The sequence below is a fragment of the Chiloscyllium punctatum genome, chromosome 6 (genome assembly GCF_047496795.1).
Source record: "Chiloscyllium punctatum isolate Juve2018m chromosome 6, sChiPun1.3, whole genome shotgun sequence".
Taxonomy (NCBI): domain Eukaryota; kingdom Metazoa; phylum Chordata; class Chondrichthyes; order Orectolobiformes; family Hemiscylliidae; genus Chiloscyllium; species Chiloscyllium punctatum.
Window position 1 is genome coordinate 6,818,038 of NC_092744.1, and position 21,463 is coordinate 6,839,500.

The 21,463-nt window shown below is 40.9% G+C and overlaps 1 protein-coding gene and 1 long non-coding RNA gene across 6 annotated transcripts in view; one reads left to right on the plus strand and one right to left on the minus strand.

The window, feature by feature from the left end:
- The window catches only part of LOC140478691 (plastin-1-like), a 179,825-nt gene extending 161,645 nt beyond the window's left edge, over positions 1-18,180 (plus strand). For all 3 annotated transcript variants that reach the window (XM_072571986.1, XM_072571985.1, XM_072571984.1), the window contains exons 12-16: positions 7,337-7,451; positions 10,995-11,128; positions 13,245-13,368; positions 15,778-15,902; positions 17,234-18,180. In XM_072571986.1, the coding sequence (XP_072428087.1) occupies positions 7,337-7,451; positions 10,995-11,128; positions 13,245-13,368; positions 15,778-15,902; positions 17,234-17,366 (631 nt within the window). In that variant the 3' untranslated portion in view covers positions 17,367-18,180. The remainder of the gene's footprint in view (positions 1-7,336; positions 7,452-10,994; positions 11,129-13,244; positions 13,369-15,777; positions 15,903-17,233) is intronic.
- Positions 1-21,463, minus strand: part of LOC140478692 (uncharacterized) — an 81,237-nt gene that overhangs the window by 16,404 nt on the left and 43,370 nt on the right. For 2 of the 3 annotated variants that reach the window (XR_011960844.1, XR_011960842.1), the window contains exons 2-3: positions 6,956-7,180; positions 2,683-4,234 (exon numbers count right to left, since the gene is read on the minus strand). This is a non-coding gene — a long non-coding RNA (uncharacterized lncRNA). Of the gene's footprint in view, positions 1-2,682; positions 4,235-6,955; positions 7,181-21,463 lie in introns of those variants that run through there. The other variant, XR_011960843.1, reaches the window with a different exon arrangement.

Consider the following 21,463-nt stretch of genomic DNA (forward strand, 5'->3'; position numbering starts at 1 on the left):
ACAATGGACCTAAACTCCGAGATCTCTCTGCTCATCAACTTTTTCCGAGGCTTTTCCACTTACTGTATAATTCGTTCTAGAATTAGTCTTCCCAAAATGCATCACCTCACATTTGTCTGGATTGAACTCCATCTGCCACTTCTCTGCCCAACTCTCCAGTCGATCTATATTCTCCTGTATTCTTTGACAGTCCCCTTTGTTTTCTGCTACTCCACCAATCTTCGTGTCATCTGCAAACTTGTTGATCATATCAACAGTGCCCTCTTCTAGATCATTTATGTATATCACAAACAATAGTGGCCCCAGCACTGATCCCTGTGGAACACCACTGGTCACCTTTCTCCATTTCAAGAAACTCCCTTCAACTACTACTCTCTGTCTCCTGTTGCTCAACCAATTCTTTATCCACCTAGCTAGAACACCATGCACACCATGTGACTTCACTTTCTCTGTTAGTTTACCATGGGGAACCTACTCAAACACCTTACTAAAGTCCATGTATATGTTACACTTTGACCTTTGCTGATTCTAATCTATCAAGAAAGATCTGGATGTAAAAACAAACTGTAAGCATGCTCACATTTGTAGACAATACAAAGGTTAAAAAAATCGTTAGATTATTCAGTAAACACTCTATCCTCGAACTGTTGCAAACTTCTACACTTACTTTCTCCAGCTGTCTGTCCTGCAAATAACTGAGAGGCAGATACATGTGAAAAGACTTTGTAACTGGTGTCAAAAGAAATGGTGAAAAGTTTGGCCTCATTACGTAAGCAACTTCAGAAAACTGTGGGTCATTTATGTCATATGACTGTGACTGCAAGAGACATGACTGTACGTTGGGCTTCTTACTGAGATATTTGTATTATCGATAGTCACACGTGAAGTGCCGGAAGACTGGAGGTTGGCTAATGTAGTGCCACTGTTTCGGAAAGTGGTAAGGACAAGCCAGGGAACTATAGACCGGTGAGCCTGACCTCAGTGGTGGGCAAGTTGTTGGAGGGAATCCTGAGGGACAGGATGTACATGTATTTGGAAAGGCAAGGACTGATTCGGGATAGTCAACATGGCTTTGTGCGTGAGAAATCATGTCTCACAAACTTGATTTGAGTTTTTTTGAAGTAGTAACAGAGAGGACTGAGGGCAGAGCGGTAAATGTGATCTATACGGATTTCAGTAAGGCTTTCGACAAGGTACCCCATGGGAGACTGGTTAGCAAGGTTAGGTGTCATGGAATACAGGGAGAACTAGCCATTTGGATACAGAACTGGCTCAAAGGTAGAAGACAGAGGGTGGTGGTGGAGGGTTGTTTTTCAGACTGGAGGCCTGTGACCAGTGGAGTGCCACAAGGATTGGTGCTGTGTCCTCTACTTTTTGTCATTTATATAAATGATTTGGATGTGAGGATAACAGGTATTTAGTAAGCTTGCAAATGACACCAAACTTGGAGGTGTAGTGGACAGTGAAGAAGGTTATCTCAGATTACAACGGGATCTTGACCAGATGGGCCAATGGGCTGAGAGGTGGTAGATGGAGTTTAATTCAGATAAATGCAAGGTGCTGCATTTTGGGAAAGCAAATCTTAGCAGGACTTATACACTTAATGGTAAGGTCCTGGGGAGTGTTGCTGAACAAAGAGACCTTGGAGTTCATAGCTCCTTGAAAGTGGAGTCATAGGTAGATAGGATAATGAAGAAGGCCTATGCTATGCTTTCTTTTATTGGTCAGAGTATAGAGTACAAGAGTTGGGAGGTAATCTTGCAGCTGTACAGGATATTGGTTAGGCCACTATTGGAATATTGTGTGCGATCCTGGTCTCCTTCCTATCAGAAAGGTGTTGCAAAACTTGAGAGTTCAGAAAAGATTTACAAGGATGTTGCCAGGGTTGGAGGATTTGATATATAGGGAGAGATTGAATAGGCTGGGGCTGTTTTCCCTGGAGCATTGGCGGTTGAGGAATGACCTTTTATAGAGGTTTACAAAATCATGAGGGGCTTGGATAGGATAAATAGGCAAAGATAAATAGACACCCTCCCTGGGGTGGGGGAGTCCAGAACGAGAGGGCAGAGGTTTAGGGTGAGAGGAGAAAGATATAAAAGAGACCATTGGGGCAACTTTTTCACACAGAGGGTGGTACATGTATGGAATGAGCTGCCAGAGGAAGTGGTGGAGACTGGTACAATTGCAACATTTTAAAAGGCATCTGGATGGGTATTTGAATAAGAGGGGTTTGGAGGGATATGGGCCAGGTGCTGGCAGGTGGGACTAGATTGAGTTGGCATGGACATGTTAGACCGAAGGATCTGTGTCCGTGCTGTACATCTCTATGACTCTGACTCCTCAATCTTCCTCACCAGATCTGGGAGCAGTTTAGATGCAATATTCTAATTGTAGATGTGTCAAAGCTTATATGAACAAAGTACAAAACACTTCAAGTTTAACTTTCAGTATTTTTTTTGTTTATCAGTGGTTGTCAGTATCACTGACTAGGCCATCATTCACTACTCATCCCTAATTGCCCAGAGAACCACATTGCTGTGGGACCATGTTGACTAAACCAGGAAGGAATGGCAGTATTCCTTTCCTAATGAGACAGATGGGTTTTGACTACAGTGGTAATATGATCACCATTGGGTGAGCTCTTTATTACAAATTTTTATTGAATTCATATTTCATCATCTGTCAAGGTGGGATTTTAATCCATGACCCAAAACAATAGAATCACAGAATCCATACAATATAGAAACAGTCATTCAGCCCATCAAGTCTGCACCAATCCTCTGAAGAGCATCCCACCATGCCCCAACTCTGCACCCTCTCCAGGTAATCCTGCATTTCCTATGGCTAATACATGTATCCTGCACATTCTTGGATATTGCAGGGCAATTTAGCATGGCAAATCCACTTATCCTGCACAAAAAAAAAGAACTGTGGGAGGAAACTGGAGCACCCAAAGGAAACCTACACAGACAGAGGGAGAACATGCAAACTCCACAGCCATCCAAGGCTGGAACTGAACCCAGGTTTTTGGCACTGTGAGGCAGCAGTGTTATTCAATCGCTTGTGGTTCAGGAATGATCGTTGAATGACACCACCACAACACAGCTACCCTCCTCAAATTTTAAGAGCAGAATTTTATTTACTTTTTGTATGATTATTGTATCCTTATGATCTTCGTCACTGTCCAACCCAAAGTTGCTCCCTTATTTTAATGGTGTCCATATATACAGGAGGCATGCCTGAAGTTTCTTCACCCCTTTTACAAAACACATACTTCAGTCATCTAAGAGTCCATTATCTAAATTAACTTTACCACATCTCTTCTTATTTGCAATACCTTGAACATATTCTTGTAAAAAAAAAAGATCGGCAGTAAAGTCACAATCATGCAGAAACAGTGCTGGAAAAAGCATTTGCATGAATGGTCACTGGACTCTAAACTTTTAACTCTGCTTTTTCTCTCTCCAGATACTGCCAGAACCACGGAGTTTCTCCAGCACATGTTGTTTCAGATTTCCAGGAATTGCAGTTCTTTTATTTTATTTTATTCTACTTCATCCAATTCAGTTCACAATTTTGCAATTTTCAAGCACTTAAGCAGAATTTTATGAAATGTTTTCTGTAGTGTGGGAGAGGTAACGAAGGATGTTGTTTATGATCTGCAGACTGACTTGCATTAGTCATGCAACTTTCAGATAAGTTAAATTAACTCTGACAGTTAAAACCATAAGATGTAGGAGCAGAAATAGGCCATTGAGTTTGCTCCTCATGGCCAAGCTAAAATCCCTCAACTCTGCTCTCCTGCCTTTTCCCCATCACCCTATGTTACCTTACTGATTTACACAGTTCCACATTGAATGGAAAAGCACATGATTATAAACATGCTTGGAAAGGGATTTAGAAAATTAATCTCCTATCAGACTTATGTCTAGACAACATGACAATGCTAATAGAATTTTGGAATACATCAGTGTATAAGTCTGCTAAACACTATAGGTGCTGGAAATCTGAAACAAGTACTGAGAATGCTGGAGAAACTCAGCAGGTCTGGCAGCATCTGTCGAGAGACAAACTTGGGTAACATTTTCACTCCAGTATGGTTCTTCAGAACTGCCTATACTGCATAATGCACTATTTAAACCACTTCTGGTTTATATTTTGATCGTTGTAAACTGGCAGAATTAATCTCTCACCCATGTAGAACTCATTGTATTCTGTGGATGTTCATGATGAACTGTGGGAGCAAAAGCAGACAATTGGTAACCTCGAAGGTTTGTTACAACTTGAACATAGAACAGTACAGCACAGGAGTAGGCCCTTTGGTCCACAATACTGTGCCAAAAATGACACCAAATTAAACTAATCCTTTCTGCCTGCCCTTGGTCCATATTCCTCCATTCCTTAAATATCTAAATGCTTATCTAAATGTCTCAACACCCCTACTGTATCTGCCTCCACCACCACTCCTCACAACACATTCCCTACTCCTACTGCTCTCTGTAAAACAACTTGCCCTTCGCTTTTCCTTTTGAAATTTCGCCCATCACCTTAAATGCATGTCCTGCCTTGTTTTTGACATTTCAACACTGGGAAAAACACTCTGACTGTCAACCCTTTCCATGCATTTTATAGTCTTATAGACTTCTATAGAGTCTCCCCTCAGCCCCATTGCTCCAGAGAAAACAATCTGGAGTTTTTCCAGCTTCTCCTTGTAGCTCATACCCTCTAATCCAGGCAGCATTCTGATAAACCTCTTCTGTGCCCTCTCTAAAGCCTTCACATCCTTCCTGTAATGTGGTGAACAGAATTGAACGCGACACTCTATCAAGTGTGGCCTAACCAATGTGTGATTAAAGCTGCAACATGACATCCTGACTATTGTGTTCAATACTCCAACAAATAAAGGCAAGCATGCCATATACCACCTTTACCACCTTATCTACTGTGTGGCCACTTTCAGGGAACTATGGACTTGAACCCCAAGATCCCTCTGTACATCAGTGCTGTTCAGAGTCATGCCACTAACTGTGGGAGATCCAATGTTAAGGAAAAGTACAAAGTGCAACACCTCACACAAACCAAATTAAACTCCACCTGCCATTTCTCGGCCCATATCTGCAACTGATCTGTATCCTTCTACAATCTTCTACACTATCCACGACTCCACTGATCTTTGTCTCATCTGCAAACTGACTTACCCACTTTCCTACATTTTCATCCAAATCATTTATATATACCACAAACAGCAGAGGTCCCAGTACAGATCCCTGCGGAACACCACTATTCACAGATCTCCAGCCTGAAAAACACTTCCGTTGCTACCCTGTGCCTTCAATGGGCAAGCCAATTCTGAATCCATGCGGCCAGGTCACCATGGATCCTATGCATCTTCTCCTTCTGGATGAGCCTACCATGAGGGAGCTTGATGAAAACCTCACTAGAATCCATGTAGACAACATCCACAGCTCTACCCTCATCAATCACATTATTGATAAATTCAATCCAGTTAGTTAGACATGACCTGCCCTGCACATAGCCATCCCTAATTAGGCCATGCTTTCTAAATGCACACCAGTCCTATCGCTAAAGGTTCTCTCCAATAATTTCCCAACCACGGATGTGACACTCACTGGTCTCTAGTTTCCTGGATTATCCTCATTTCCCTTGAACAGAGGAACAATATTAGTTACTCGCCAGACCTCTGGGACCTCTCCAATGGCTAATGAGGATACAAAGATCTAGAAACCCAATAAACATTCAACAATTCTCTCAAGTCTGTGATCTGAATGCCCTTTGACAAAGAGGTATCCAGTCAGTTGATAACTGAAAAGAGTCCTGTAGCATGCCACTCAATCCCATTGCACTGGGAATTTCATCAGACGGTCATGCCTTTGGGTGTATTTCATAGCATTCATTTGTTAAAGTGCTGGTGAGTTTCTCAACATTTAAAAGGCATCTGGATGGGCATACGAATAGGAAGAGTTTTTAGGGGGATATGGACCAACTGCTGGCAAATGGGACTAGATTTATTTAGGATATTTAGTTGGCATGGACAAGTTGGACTAAAGGGTCTGTTTCTATGCTCTATATCTCTATGACACAGAGTGCAGTTACTAGGTGGGGTGTGGGCATCACTGGCTAGGGCAGCATTCATTGCCCATCCCTAATTGCCCAGAGGGCAGCTAAGAGTCAACTACATTGCTGTGGGTCCAGAGTCCCATGTAGGCCAGCCCAAATAAGGAAGGCAGTTTCCTTCCCTAAAGGACATTAGTGAACCAAATGGGAGTTTTCAACAATTGACTATGGATTCATGGTCATCATTAGACTCTTAATTCCTTTTTTTTTAATTATTGAATTCAAATTCCACCATCTGCTGTGGCCAGATTTAAACCCAGGTCCCCAGAATATAGAAATCATAGAATCCCTACAATGTGGAAATGGCTTGTTCGTCCCAACAAGTCCACACCGACCCTCTGAAGACCATCCACCCTGACCCATTCCCTTACCCTGTTACTTTTACACTTTCACTGACTAATGCCCCTAACCTACACATCCCTGAATACTATGGGCAATTTACCTGATCTACGCATCTTTGGATTGTGGGAGGAAACCAGAGCATCCGGGAAAAAATCCACTCATTCACAGGGAGAATGTGCAAATTCCACAGACAGTTGTCTGAGGCCAGAATCGAACCCAGGTCTCTGGTGCTGTGAGGTAGCAATGTTAGCCACTGTGCCACCTGAATATTACCTTGGTCTCTGGATGAAAAGTCTAGCGATAATAATGGTAGGCCATGACCTCCCTGTGATATGGTGTTGAGTCATGGAGGAGAGTCAACATTGTTCTTGAGCAAGGCTGGAGTTTTTGTTGGATTTGTTTTCCTTTCCCAAATTCTAAAGATCAGACATTTATTGTGCACAAATCACATACATGTATGTTAGCTGAATTCTAATACCTGGGAGAATGCATCATTTACCAACGGTTGGGTCAGAAATCCATGAATTGTAATAATGGAAACACGAGCAACAGTTGAAAGAGTTGAAAGGAAAGATCTGCCACCCACTTCTCAACAACTGGTAATGAGCAACAAAGCTGTTGCTTTGTTAGTGTCCACCAGATCCCTTGATCAAATCAAGAAATTTTGTGTGGCATGCCATCTTCTTCACTGGAGCAGGTTTATCTGATAAAAAGGGAAACAAAATTGCAAGTTAGAAATCAGAAATACAACAAGACATGACCGATCAGAGACAGTGCACATGGTTATATTTCATCATTATACTTTGACATTTCTGTAAATTGTACATAAATGCTTACTTGCTGTTTTGCTTTAATCCAGTGACCTGATTGATGGCTTAGTAATATTCCAGTTATATGAGAATGTCACTGTACCAGTGGATTGGAACCGTGTCAACAGGCCTCCCTATCCACAGCTTGGGGCTAACATGAAGAAGGTAAGCTCATTTTATTATCTCTTTTTAAATCAACCTGAGAACACTAATTGTGCTAATTTTTAAGGATTGATTGTCTTTGTACTAAGCATGAATTTGAATCGTGAACACTAACTGTGTTATCATTTGGTGTCATTGTTATCCTATAAAGGTACTGGAAGAGCTTGTTAAATTTCTTTCAGTTTATTGAAGGAAAAGACCAGATGTCAATCTTGACTTCATTTAAGATTTATTCATAAAATTAGATATTATAAGTGTATAATATAACCTACCATCAGTGTCACTGAGTACCTCTATGTTTGCGATTTTAGCTAAGATTTTAGCTCCGATTGTGGATCAGGTTGTAAGTTTCCTCGGTGAGCTGGAAGATTTCTTCTCGGATGTTTCATCACCATGCTAGGTAACATCAGTGAGCCTCCAATGGAGCACTGGTGTTCTGTCTCACTGCTATTTGAGTCTTGGTCTGTTGTGGTGGGTGATATCACTTCCGATTCTTCTTCTGACAGGTTGATAAATGGGGTCCAAATCAATGTTTGTTAATGGATTTCCGGTTTGAATGCCAGGCCTCTAGGAATTCCCATGTGTGTCCTTGTTTAGCCTGTCCCAGGATGGATGTATGGTCCCAGTTGAACTGGTGTCCCTCTTCGCCGGTGTGTTTGGACACTGGTGTTGAATGTTCAAAACAGCATCGGAGGGCGTGATAGGCTACGTGATGGAGTGGGTGATTGGATGAAAGGTCAATGGATGAAAGCTGGGTGCAGTAGAAAACTGTGAACTGTAAAATATTAATTGGTCATGATTCCAAAATCTGGCTTGTGCTGTCAGACTGAACTTTAGCCTCTGTTGGGGAGAAAAAAATTCCAAAGATCTGCCAGGTCTGCTGAGTTCCTCCTGCAAGTTTTGTTTTCGTTTTAATTTCTATCAGTATTTTTTGTTTGCTTTGCTATTTGAAAAATGAAAAGCTCATGTTTTGGATTTGATGGATTACTTGACTGTGTGAGATGTTCTCTTACTGGACAATGCCAGGCTATGGGTCACAGAGTGCATTGATGACAGAGCAGTGCTGACTTAGAGGCTAATCAGATGGGCTATAGCTAAGGACAGATGAAGTGTGTGGCTTGGTGGTCAAACAGCAATGAGGGTGAGAAAAGGGATTGTACGTGCAAAAGAGTATCAGCCATTGGTAGCATGCCTATGTGGCTGCTGTGACATTGTTGCTCATGAGGGTCAATACCAGGTTGCCAGTATGTCTGGGTGCAGAGTGGCCTTTTTAAAGATGGGGATTGGAGTGACAAGTTGTCCTGGGAAGTTGGGGCTGGAATCAGACATGACAAATACCATAGGGCTGGATAGAGTGTTAATCATGTGTGATAAGATCTATCAAGATAACTTGCATGGCTTTGTGGCATGAATTCATCCAAAAGAAGCCCAGTCCCACTTGGGCTTCATCAAAAGAATGTAGGATTCTGACCCACAGCATTGGGCAAACATTCTACAATGTTGAACTTGTTCTAGTCCAATAGGAGCTAATATCAATCTTGACTCTGTTTTACATTTATTTACAGAGTAAAACATTACAATTGTTTAGCTCCCACAATCAGTGTCAATATCCTTTTTTTATTTGTTAGATTACAGCAATTAAAGAAATAATCTAATTAACTAATGAGCCAGCTCTTCAGGCAGCATTGCAACAAAAGAGAAACTGCAAAGGAAACTTATCAAATTACAATAACACTCCTGAGGCTGATGCACTCCATACCCAGGTGTCTTTATATTCTCTTTAGTAAACAATTTGCATCATCAAGTTAGCTAGTTGACAATCTCTTAAAAGGGAACTGTAAAAAAAAAATTTAAAATAGTATTTTGGGAAGTAATAATGCAGATGATGCAGATGCCTCAAGCAAAGTAGTCAACATTTTATACTTCCTCTCGAAGGACTCCCAGGCTCAGACATAACCACACCAGAGAGAGACAAACAATTGGGTCAACTGTCCAGTGCGGGTACTTGTTTACAGCCTTCTTGGACATAGCTGCGAACAAGCTAACAATGAGGTTATCTGATCTGCCCATCACTCCCACTCCACAACGGTGGCCAAAGTTCAGCAGTGTGGGGCTGAAAGTGCAACCAAAGGTGCAGCAGTGTCTCCAGAGATCGTGAAAGATAGGTGACCTCCTCACTCTATGTAAATATGGAATACTGGCTCCTCAATGCTGCAGAGATTATAGTCTGCCTTGGAGCAGTAAATCTCCTGAATCTTTATTACATGGGACTGATACTCGAGTATTTCTTTGTAAAAGTTTGATTACCCAAAAGTAGCAAACAGAAATATTGTGATGTCCATTGTGTCTCACTCTCTGAACCAAATGATTAGGCTTAGGAAACCTTAAACATGCTTACCTGTACATTTTATCCAATGAGTAATACCCACCTGCATATCTATAAACTTATTGTTGGCATCTAAATCATTTTGTTTAGAAATTTTCCAAATTTCATCCCCAGTCTCAAAGTATTGTTTCCTAATTTAGTAGATTAGACATGCATATCCACAAGATATTCTCCGGTACCTCCAGGCAAGTGGCCATTCTTCATGTGTCAAGTAAGATGTTTATTATCAACGAAGTATTTGAACTTAGAGGACCAAGTCTGAGGCAATCCTGTCTTCATATTGATTTTTCAGCTGGTTTCTGGATAACAATTGGAAACAGAAGTACTCCAGTATCTTCCCCCAAAAATATTTAGTGTGCTGCTCCTTGAGCTGAATACTTTTAAGACCAATTGCAGGACTTTCCACTGCTGCCTTAAGAAAATGAGCTAGTCCATCTTGAGCTAGAACCACCAATCTTTCTTAAATGCATGGCTTAGTTCTACACATCTTTACCAATGAGCATTTTGGAAGTCTCTCCTTCAGATTATCAGAAAGCGTTTGCAGATTGAAGAATTGCTGTAGTCATAATATTGTGAAGTTAGTGTTCACGTACTGCAGCAAGATGTTCGCATAACAATGTATCTGGTTGTGCTGCTAGCACTGAAGAGCCACCAGCCATCTAATTTGCCAGCAGTTCTTGGAGATGGTATTTCCGCTCTTAAAGGGATAGGGGCTCTGTACCAACAGAGAATTTCCCAAAGTGTACCGAATCATATTTGTGTTCCTAGAAATGGCTATGACTTAGTTGTTGCTCTGGTGTCCTACCTGGCATCACACCACCTTTTCACCATTAAATTCAACTTCAAGCGTGCATTGGAATTCATGCTTATGAAGCCTCCATTACTGTATGCCCAGTTTCGACAGCAATGTCTTAAGATCCATAGATGGTAGTCGAATGAAAATAACTTCTGAAATGTTTCCTTCAAAATTTATTTCCTTTAAAGTATGTAATGAATTTTTTTAAAAGTGTGTGCAGATTTAGTTCTCAACCCCCCCCCCTCCAATTTTTGCTGAAAGCCCAGGAAAATCGTTCTGCCCCATTCCTAATTGTTGCATTGGAGACTAATTTGCATAAGCTTAAGTCACAACTGAATCTGATGTGTATTCTTGCTGTCTTTAGATCGAAAACTGCAACTATGCCATTGAACTGGGGAAAAACAAAGCTGCCTTTTCCCTTGTGGGTATTGGTGGGCAAGACCTGAATGATGGCAATCAAACACTTACACTGGCACTTATTTGGCAGCTCATGAGAAGGTGAGGGAATCCTTTATTGATACAGTGATGCATGTTTTTAAAACTCAAATATTATGCTCACTTTTTTTTCAAATGTTTCTTTCGGGGTTGTGTGTGGATTTTGAATTAAACAGAAACATCAATATTCTGAAAGCTAAGTTGATTTGTTTCGAGAAATGTTCTTTGGCAAGATGTTAAGATAGAACGAATAAATAAATCTTGATTTATACAACATACCCACAACGACGACAGAATATAATTTGCTCTTAAATGCTGTTGCATCAGTTTTTTATTATCTCGGCTAAATTCCTTTGGTATATCCTGAGAAATTTTGAACATTAGATTTTTTGAACACTAGATTTTCATTTTTTTCGGGACTTGAGACAATTGTGTACACACCATCCCAAGTTTTGAAAAGCACTTCCATCAGGGAGGGGTAATAATGTATGATTAATTCATTTTTCATTCCAAGGTTCATCACACACGCTTTACCTAGTGGTAGGTTCTTGACTCATTATCTGCTTTTGTGTCATTTTGAACTTTTCTTTTGCAGTAGTTTTCAGGTTTCCTGTTTAGCTCTGGTGAACCTGGGCTGTTGGCATCATTCTTAACCACACATTAACCATCTTGTGAACAAAATTGGCTGCATTTGTGGACAAAGTAAATGTTTTGAGTCTCGTGTGACTCAACTTCACCCACACCAGACTCAAAACATTTATTCTGTATCTTTCCCCACAGATGCTGCCAGATCTACTGAGTTTTTTCTGCACATCTGCAGTATTTTGCCTGTATTGCAACCAGAGCTGACTAGCAGTATTGGTGATGTGGAGGTGCCGGTGTTGGACTGGGGTAGACAAAGTTAAGAATGGCACATACCCACCACCATAGCTACCAGCACCTGAGCTACAAATCTTTACGCAAGCCTTTATCATGCAACACCAGGTTATAATAACAGGTTTATTTGAAAGTATAAGAAACCTGTTGGACGATAACCTGGTATTGTGTGACTTTTAACCTTACCAGCACAGAGGAACCTCTATTATCTGGCGTTCAATTATCCGACTATCGGATTATCCGGCAAGATCGCAAGGTCCCAATGCTCGGCTAAACTATGTTATCCAGCATTCAATTACCCGGAATTCAATTAACCGAACGAAATATTGCCTGTCCGCGTCCTTCAGATAATCCAGGTTCCTCTGTATTGATATTTTAAGTTTATTTTTATTCTTTTCACATTTCAAGTATTTATATTTTTTCCTAAGTAGAATCTGTGACTCTAGTCCCGTGATTTTTGTTGATATGGCAGGTTATGATGCCTTATAATAAATAAAGGAACAGGTATTTGGATGATGAAAGTTTGTATTTTGACCATTTCACCTTCTCTTAGTGTCTATGGCAAAGCACATTTGGTGACGCATCCTTCTCTCTGGATTTAAATGAAGTGCTGTTCAATTATAGAGTCTGGAAACAGGCCCTTTGGTTGAACTAGTCAACACTGATCATAATCCCAAACTAAACTAATCCCACCTGCCTGTGTTTGGGCCATATCCCTCTAAACCCTTCCTATTCATATACCTACCCAGATGCCTTTTAAATGTTATAATTGTACCTGCATCCACCACTTCCTTGTGCAGTTCATTGCATACACAAATTACACTCTGTGCATTTTAAAATAAAGGTTCACCTTCATGTCCTTTTTATATCTTTCTCCTCTCACCTTAAAAATATGCCCCTTAATTTTGAACTTCTCCACCCTAGGAAAAAGACCCTTGTCATTCACCTTTGCTATACCTCTCTTGATTTTATAAAGTCAATAAGGTCATCCTTCAACTTCTTACACTCAAGTGAAAAAAGTCCCAAACTATTTTTCTATCTCAAACCCTCTATTCCCAACAACATCCTGGTAAATCTTTCTAAAGCCTCTCCAGTTTAATGATATATTTCCCATAACAGAGTGACCAGAACTGTACACAGCACTCGAATAGTTATTAGATTCTTATTTCTGGTTTGTTGGATTACGGAAATCATAATTGCTTTTCTTCTAATGAAAATTATAAGAGGGATACACCGTAAAAGTTTCCTTTTTTTTGTGTGGCTGAAATGGTTAATCTTTGACTTTTCAATTTTATTGTTTCAGGTACACTCTGAAGGTGCTATCAGAACTTGGAGATGGGTCCAAGGTGACAGATGAAATTATTATAAAATGGGTAAATGAAACTTTAGCAAAAGCAAAGAAAAGAAGCTCAATTACTAGCTTCAAGGTAAGTGCAAACTATAAGGTACTTACGTTTATAAATTTGGCTTTATATGAACGTATGAAATTAGAATCAGATGTTGACCATTCGGTGCCTCAAGCCTGTTCTGCCATTTAATAAGATAATGGCTGATCTGTTTTATGTTTAGAAATTCACAATCTCTATATCCCTAAAAATCTTTCAATTCTGTGGCCTAACAAAAATATCAATCTGCCTTAAAAACATTTCCAAAGTTGCACAATTCTCAGAAATAATCCCCCTCGTCTCTGCTGTAAAAAGGTGATCCTTAATTTTAAACCAGTGTCCCTAGCTCTGGACTCTTCCCCACAATTGTAGGCATCCTTTTCACATCAATCTTATCAAGACCATTCAGGATCTTACACACTTCAATCAAGTCACCTCTCGCTCTTCTAAACTCTATAGAAACAAGCCCTCCCTTCCTCAAAAGACAATCCACTCATTCCAGGTATAACTCCTAGTAAACCTCCTCTGAATTACTTCCACCTTTCCTTAAATAAGGAGAATAAAACTGCTGGCAGTATAATGTCGTCTTAAATAGACTAATGTGTGACACCTTCTGAAAATCCAAATATATTAAATCCACTGCTGCCCTTTTATCTGTCCTGCTTGTTGCCTCAAAAAGAATTCTAATAAATTCATCAGGCATGATTTCCCCTTCATAAAGCCATGCTGACTCCTGCTTGATCACATTATGCATTTCTGAATACTCGGCTATTGTATCATAGAATCATAGTGAAGAAGAGGCCTTTCATCCATCAAATCTCCATTGTAGATTCCTTCTTTCTCACTGGGATATGTCTTTGCTGTGTCTGCCATTGTTTCTCAAGTGTCTTTGTTGCTAATCTCCTTGCCCAGTCCATTCCAGCCGGTTCTGCCTGCATTCTTTTGTAATTACCCTTATATAGGTTTAGCAGTTGTTTCTGACCCAAATTCCTCTCCCTCAAACTGAATGCTAAATTCTACCATGCTCTGGTCACTATTTCTGAGAGAAGCTTTTGCACTGACATCATTTATTAAGCCTGCCTCATGACATTTCACCAGATCCAAAATAACCTGATCCCTCATTCGATCCATAACACTAAATTCTAGGAAACTGTCCCAAATACGCAAAGAAATCTTCCCAGTGGCTTCCTCTGCTAATCTGATTATCCCAATCTAAAGAACATTAAAGTTACCCATGATTAATATGTTGCCTTTATGAAATGCCCTCATTATCTGATTCATCACATAGCTACAGTTAGGGGCCCTAAAGGATACTCTTATCAGTGCCTTCTTCCCTTGTCTGTTTCTTACCTCCACCCACATGGGTTCTGATCCACAATAAGTTCTTGCTTCATACTTATTCCATTCAGAACTAACCATTCTACCTCGCCATCCCTTCCTTCCTGACAGTCATTTTGAAAAGTTACATACCTCTGAATACTTCATTCCTAGCTTTGATTTCCTTCCAACCATGTCTCTTCAATGGCTTTAAGATCATGCTCATTAACCTGTATTTGTGCAGTTTACTTATCTATTTTATCCTGAATACGATGTTTTCAACGTAGATGAATTAACGAAATGATCTTACAGCCATGCCTCTGTAATGATTATAAGAGGATCAGAGCTTGAGGCTGGATGGTTGAAAGTACTGCTGCTCATGGCGGGATGAAGGAAGGTGGAGATGACAAGACCAAAAATTCTCTGGGAGTTGTAGGACTGGAGGACATTACAAAGATAGAAAGTGTTAATACAAGAAGTGTTTTGAAGGGAGGGAAATGATTTAAGTGTTTATGGAACTGGGATCAACCTGGATCAGTGGATAAGGACAAAGGGAACCAGATACAGAGCAAAGAAAACTTTACTTCAGAAGAAGTTGAGGATGATGAGGAATGGGTTCTTGACTGTTTGAATGAGGCAGAGTTTTATACTTTCATTTCATGGATGACTTGACACAGTGCTTCATTCTTCGTATAAGACCCACTAGAACTAGAAATTCACAAAGTTAGGAAGGTATGCTGTGCACTCTACACTCTGTGTTGATTCATTGAGCGAAGAGGTGGTGAAAGGTTTGATGCTTGTTTTGGACTGGAAGAATGTGTGTAGAATTTGAAGCCTTTTGATCAATGCCCATTTTTTAAAAATCACAGGTCTTTACAACATAAATGAAACTTGATCCAATATGGGCATCTAATTTTCTATTTCAAGGTGTTATCCGTATTCATCATTCGTGTACAATGTAAGTGTTTGTAGATAAATGAAGCTTGTTATTATTGGGCCACCTTTTTGTTGTATTCAATTTTATTGAAACTATTGTTTTATCATAATTTGCAAGATTGTCTTGACTGGTTACAATTAAACTGGTTCCACTGTATCATCTACTTTGATGTTTTTTTGATGTTGTTTATCCTCCAGGATAAGTGCATTTGCACCAGTTTGCCTGTTATAGACTTGATCGATGCTATTGCACCTAATACAATTCGCTACGAGCTGGTGAAACAGACTGACTTCTCTGATATTGACAAGTTAAACAACGCTAAGTAAGTTGATCATGAATAGTAATTCCTTCTGCTTTACTCCATTACAGTTACTTTAAATAGATTCTGTGTTGAATTTCAACTGCTTTGAGACTATTTTGTTGGATAATGGTAAAACTAGGCAAATTCTGGTTAAGATAGATCTGGTTTATACAATTTTTTTTAAAAATGACTTTCATTTATACAGCTTCTTTCAGGATCACTCTACATGCTAGAGGGCCTCCCAGCTTGTGAAATACTTTTGAAGTGTCATCACTATTTGCAGTATAGGAAAGAGCCAATTCGCGCTCTGCAAGCTCCCATGAAAATACACTCACCAGATAATCTATTTTTGAGGAATAAATTTTGGCTGGAGGTGGTGGTGGGGTGTGTAGTGGAGGGAAATGGGCAGCAGAGAGAGAGAGAGACAACTCCACTCTCCACTACTCCTCTTTGGAATACAGTTTGTTCTGATATAACACGACAATTCCGTTCCTGTGCAATCCTGCGTTATAAGAAAATCGCGCAATAGCAGCACCATTTAAACCAATGGAACTGGAATTGGTTTTGGCAATACAAGTAAGGAAAGTTTGTGTTCTGCAAATAATGGTCTAAATTCTTCAATTGCATTATAGCCAATTTGTGTTGAAGAAACACTCATTATAGCAGAACCGACTCTTGTGTTATGGGATCTTTTACATCTTCCTGAGAGGGTATACGCAGCCTCAGATTAAAGTCTCATCTGGAAAACAGCACCTAATAGCTATTAGGTGTCCTTTTGATTCTTTGTATTTTTATCCACCAGATTTGCTTGTATTAAACTAAAACAAAATTCAACAGAATTTATGTATTTCACTCAGTCTTTCTACTGATCCGTAAACAGGAGAAAAGGCTGCTTGAAATGCAATTACCATCTCTTCTCACCCCATCTCCCAAAGTCAATTTAGTGTGAATGATGAGGCAGACAGACATTTTATTTTCAATTGTTTTTACTGTTTTAAGATTTACAATTTGATTTCGTTGCTTAAGGTTGAGTAGGAGTTACTGGTTTTTGCATTAACTTTTGTAGTGGTAATTAGTTCTGAACTGAAATATCAGAAAAGATTTTATTAAGTGTGGAAAACAATTATTAAAATGTTCAAGGAATCAGTAACACAGGTGGGAAACTCTCCATTATTTTATTTCCCACTTGAAAGCAATGCATATAATTATAAACAAGGAGCACTGCACAAAATGTGGAGTAGGCAAAACTTGGAAGCTGAAATGCAGGGATGAGCAACAAAAGACAGTCTGTCTTGAAGTAGCACTTCGCTTCATAAAAGAGTATTCAATTATGATGTGCTTATCTCTTTCAGATATGCCATTTCAGTAGCACGAAAGATAGGCACTCGTGTATATGCATTGCCTGAAGATCTGGTGGAAGTGAAGCCAAAGATGGTTATGACTGTCTTTGCTTGCTTAATGGGAAAGGGATTGAAAAAGGTGTGAAGAGAGCTGAGAACCTTGTTCACATTGATCCTGTCTGCCATATCAAACCAATTCAGCATCCTGTAATTCATACAATTATCTGTTATTTTATTTTTGATCTGTTTTCAGCAGAGAATATCATTGGGAACAATTTCAGAAGCAAAACACTAACTAGAAATCATTTTCATTTTTGAGCACTAAATTATTATTTGTGTATTTTAAATGTTCCTGTATTTAATTTTCCAGGTTGCTGTTAAGATTAAAACTCTTACTTCTGTTTGTTATTTATAGTGCATCATTCACCAGACAATTGTGTTATGTCCTGTAATGCTTACAATGTAAAACATGTATACAAAGTTCTTGTACTTGAGCATATTCATGATTGACCTGCTTTTTGAAAATAGCTGCTGTTTTGTAAATGACTTCTATTATGATCAAATTTGCAAATATTTAAATATGTACAATTGGTTTTGTGGTAGAATCAGAGTTGTAATTCAGTCTGTGGTTCTCTTGGAGTAACACAATCTATTTTTTGGTTTAACCAGTTTGAGTATATGCAGTGTCCTGAGATTGAATTGCAACTTTTAACTTCTGCCATCATTTCTGCCCTATGATAAGTATATAGTTGCTATTTAGACATGTGCAGGTATGCTGTGTTATTGAGGAGGTACAGTGGTGCCAACCGAGCACATGGCTTCAAGTAGTCATGTCGCAGTGTTCACAAACTTGTACAACATTGGTCACGATCTCCACAAAGCTGAATGATGTAGAATTCGTATGTGACTAAAAATCTTTTAATCCTAATAAATCTATAACACATTTGATAAGAGATTACATGCATGAATCAGCATTTCTATGAATTGCGGCACTTTACATCACAGTCTTTTATTCATGATTTGTGATAATTAAACTATTTTCTTTCACCAGAGTGAAAACACTTCTAAAATTCACTTTGCTCCTTGGTGAAATTTGGGGGGAAAAATTGCCTACATTATATGCTTGTGGGACTTTTACATGAAACACCAAAAGCTAGCACACAGGTGTAGCAAGGAATCGGGAAGGCTAATGGAATGTTGGCCCTCCTATCAAGGGGCTTGGATTATCACCGGGAAGTGCAACTGGACAAGATGCTGGTGAGACCACATCTGGAGTACTGTGAGCAGTTTTGGTCCACTTATTTAAAGAAATATATAATTAATTGGAAGCAGTTCAGAGAAAGTTCACTAGGATGATCTCTGGTCTGGAGGGATTGCCTTATCAGCAATGGTTAAACAGGTTGAGACGAGGTTTAAAAACAATGACTGCAGATGCTGGAAACCAGATTTTGGATTAGTGGTGCTGGAAGAGCACAGCAGTTCAGGCAGCATCCGAGGAGCTTCGAAATCAACGTTTCAGGCAAAAGCCCTTCATCAGGATTCCTGATGAAGAGCGTTTGCCCGAAACGTCGAATTTGTTGCTTCCCGGATGCTGCCTGAACTGCTGTGCTCTTCCAGCACCACTAATCCAAACAACCAGGTTGAGACTGCCTACTCACGGAGTTCAGAAGTATGAGAGGTGATCTCATTGAAACATGTAGGATTCTTAAGGGACTTGACAACATAAATGCTGAGAGCATGTTTCTCCTTATGGGTGTCAAGGACCAGAGGACATAAGCTCAGAATAAAAGGATGCCAACTTAAGACCGATAAGGAAGAATTTCTTCTCAGCCATGATCCTATTAAATGGTGGAGCTGGCTTTAAGGGCCTAATGGCCTATTCCTGTTCCTATTTCTTATGGTTTTTTGATCTTTTAAAAACTCATACGGTTCTAAATTAGGATAAGTGTGAGGTTATCCACTTTGGTAGCACAGCAGGAAAGCAGTTTATTGGCTGGCTATAAATTGAGAGAGGGGAATGTGCTACAAGACCAGAGTGTTCTGATACAGCAGTGGCTGAAAGTAAGCACACAGGTGCAACAGGCAGTAAAGAAGGAAATGTTGATCTTTGTAACGAGTGGATTTGAGAACTGGAACGAAGATGTCTTGCTGCAATTATACAGGGCTTTTCTGAGACCACACCTGGAATATTGCGTGCAGTTTTGGTCTCTGAGGAAGGATGCTCTTGTGATAGAGGCACTGCAGAGAAGGTTGACTGGACTGATTCCTGGAATAATGAGAAGGAAACACAGTGGCTCAGTGGTTAGCACTGCTGCCTCACAGCACCAGGGTCCCAGGTTCGATTCTATCCTCGGACGACTGTGTGGAGTTTGCACATTCTCCCTGTGTCTGCGTGGGTTTTCTCCGGGTGCTCCGGTTTCCTCCCACAGTCCAAAGATGTGCAGGCTAGGTGAATTGGCTGTGCTAATTGGCCATTGTGTTAGGCACATTAGTCAGAGGGAAATGGGTCTGGGTGGGTTACTCTTCGGAGGGTCGGTTTGGACTGGTTGGGCCTAAGGACCTGTTTCCACGCTGTAGGGAATCTAATCTAATCTAAATCTCATAGAAACCTATAAAACTCTGACAGAACCAAACCTGATATTTGCAGGAAAGATATTCCCGATGGTGGGGTAGTCTAGAACCAGAGGTCAGATTTTGTGGATATGGGATTGATTATTTAGGACTGAGATGAGGATAAATTTCTTAACCCAGAAAGTTGAGTATATGGAATTCTCTGCCACAGAAAAGAGTTGAAGCCAAAACATTATTTGATTTCAAGGAGTTGGATATGGCACTTAGTTAAAGTCATTAAAGGAGATGGGGATAAACAGGGATAGACTGATAAATTGGACAATCGGCTATGATGATATTGAGTGGTGGAGCAGATGCTAAGGGCTGATTGGCTTACTCTTGCTCGTCTTTGTACATTTTGTGTTCAGTGAGACTTGGATTTTATGTTCATGTGTTGTTTTGTTCTTTGTAGCAGGAATTGTAAGCAATGAATGATTAGAAAATGTTTTGGGTATATTGATTGATACCGCCCCCAGGCCCAACCCCACCCCCACTCCCAGCTCCAGCCCCACACCAGGTCCTAGCTCCCAGTCCTGCCGTGTTTTCACCATCCCTCCAGATCTACCCCTCTGAGGATGAAAGATCAGTCCTCAGCAGAGGCTTCACCTTCATTCCCCTACTCTCCCGGATTAACGAGTTCAACACGCGGCATGACATCGAACAATTCTTCCGCTGCCTTCACCTCCGTGCCTACTTCTCCAACCAAGATTCTCACCCACCCTCTGACGACCCTTTCTCCCGCCTCCAACACACCCCATCCACCTGGACACCCCGTGCTGGCCTCTTACCCGCCCTCGATCTCTTCATAGCCAACTGCCGCCGCGACATTAACCGCCTCAACTTCTCCACCCCTCTCGCCCACTCCAACCTCTCACCCTTGGAACGTGCAGCCCTCCACTCCCTCCGTTCCAACCCCAACCTCACCATCAAACCGGTAGACAAGGGAGGCGCGGTAGTAGTTTGGCGCACCGACCTTTACACCGCTGAGGCTAAACGCCAGCTCGCAGACACCTCCTCCTACTGCCCCCTTGACCATGACCCCACCTCCCACCACCAAACCATCATCTCCCAGACCATCCATAACCTCATCACCTCAGGGGTTCTCCCATCCACCGCCTCCAACCTCATAGTCCCACAACCCCGCACCGCCCGTTTCTACCTCCTGCCCAAAATCCACAAACCTGACCACCCTGGCCGACCCATTGTCTCAGCCTGCTCCTGCCCCACCGAACTCATCTCTGCATACCTCGACACGGTCCTGTTCCCCTTAGTCCAAGAACTCTCCACCTACATTTGGGACACCACCCACACCCTCCACCTCCTCCATGATTTTCACTTCCCCAGTCCCCAACGCCTTATCTTCACCATGGACATCCAGTCCCTGTACACCTCCATCCCCCATCACGAAGGACTCAAAGCCCTCCGCTGCTTCCTTTCCCGCCATACCAACCAGTACCCTTCCACTGACACCCTCCTTCGACTGACTGAACTGGTCCTCACCCTGAACAACTTCTCTTTCCAATCCTCCCACTTCCTCCAAACCAAAGGCGTAGCCATGGGAACCCACATGGGCCCCAGCTATGCCTGCCTCTTCATAGGATATGTGGGACAGTCCATCTTCCGCAGCTACAC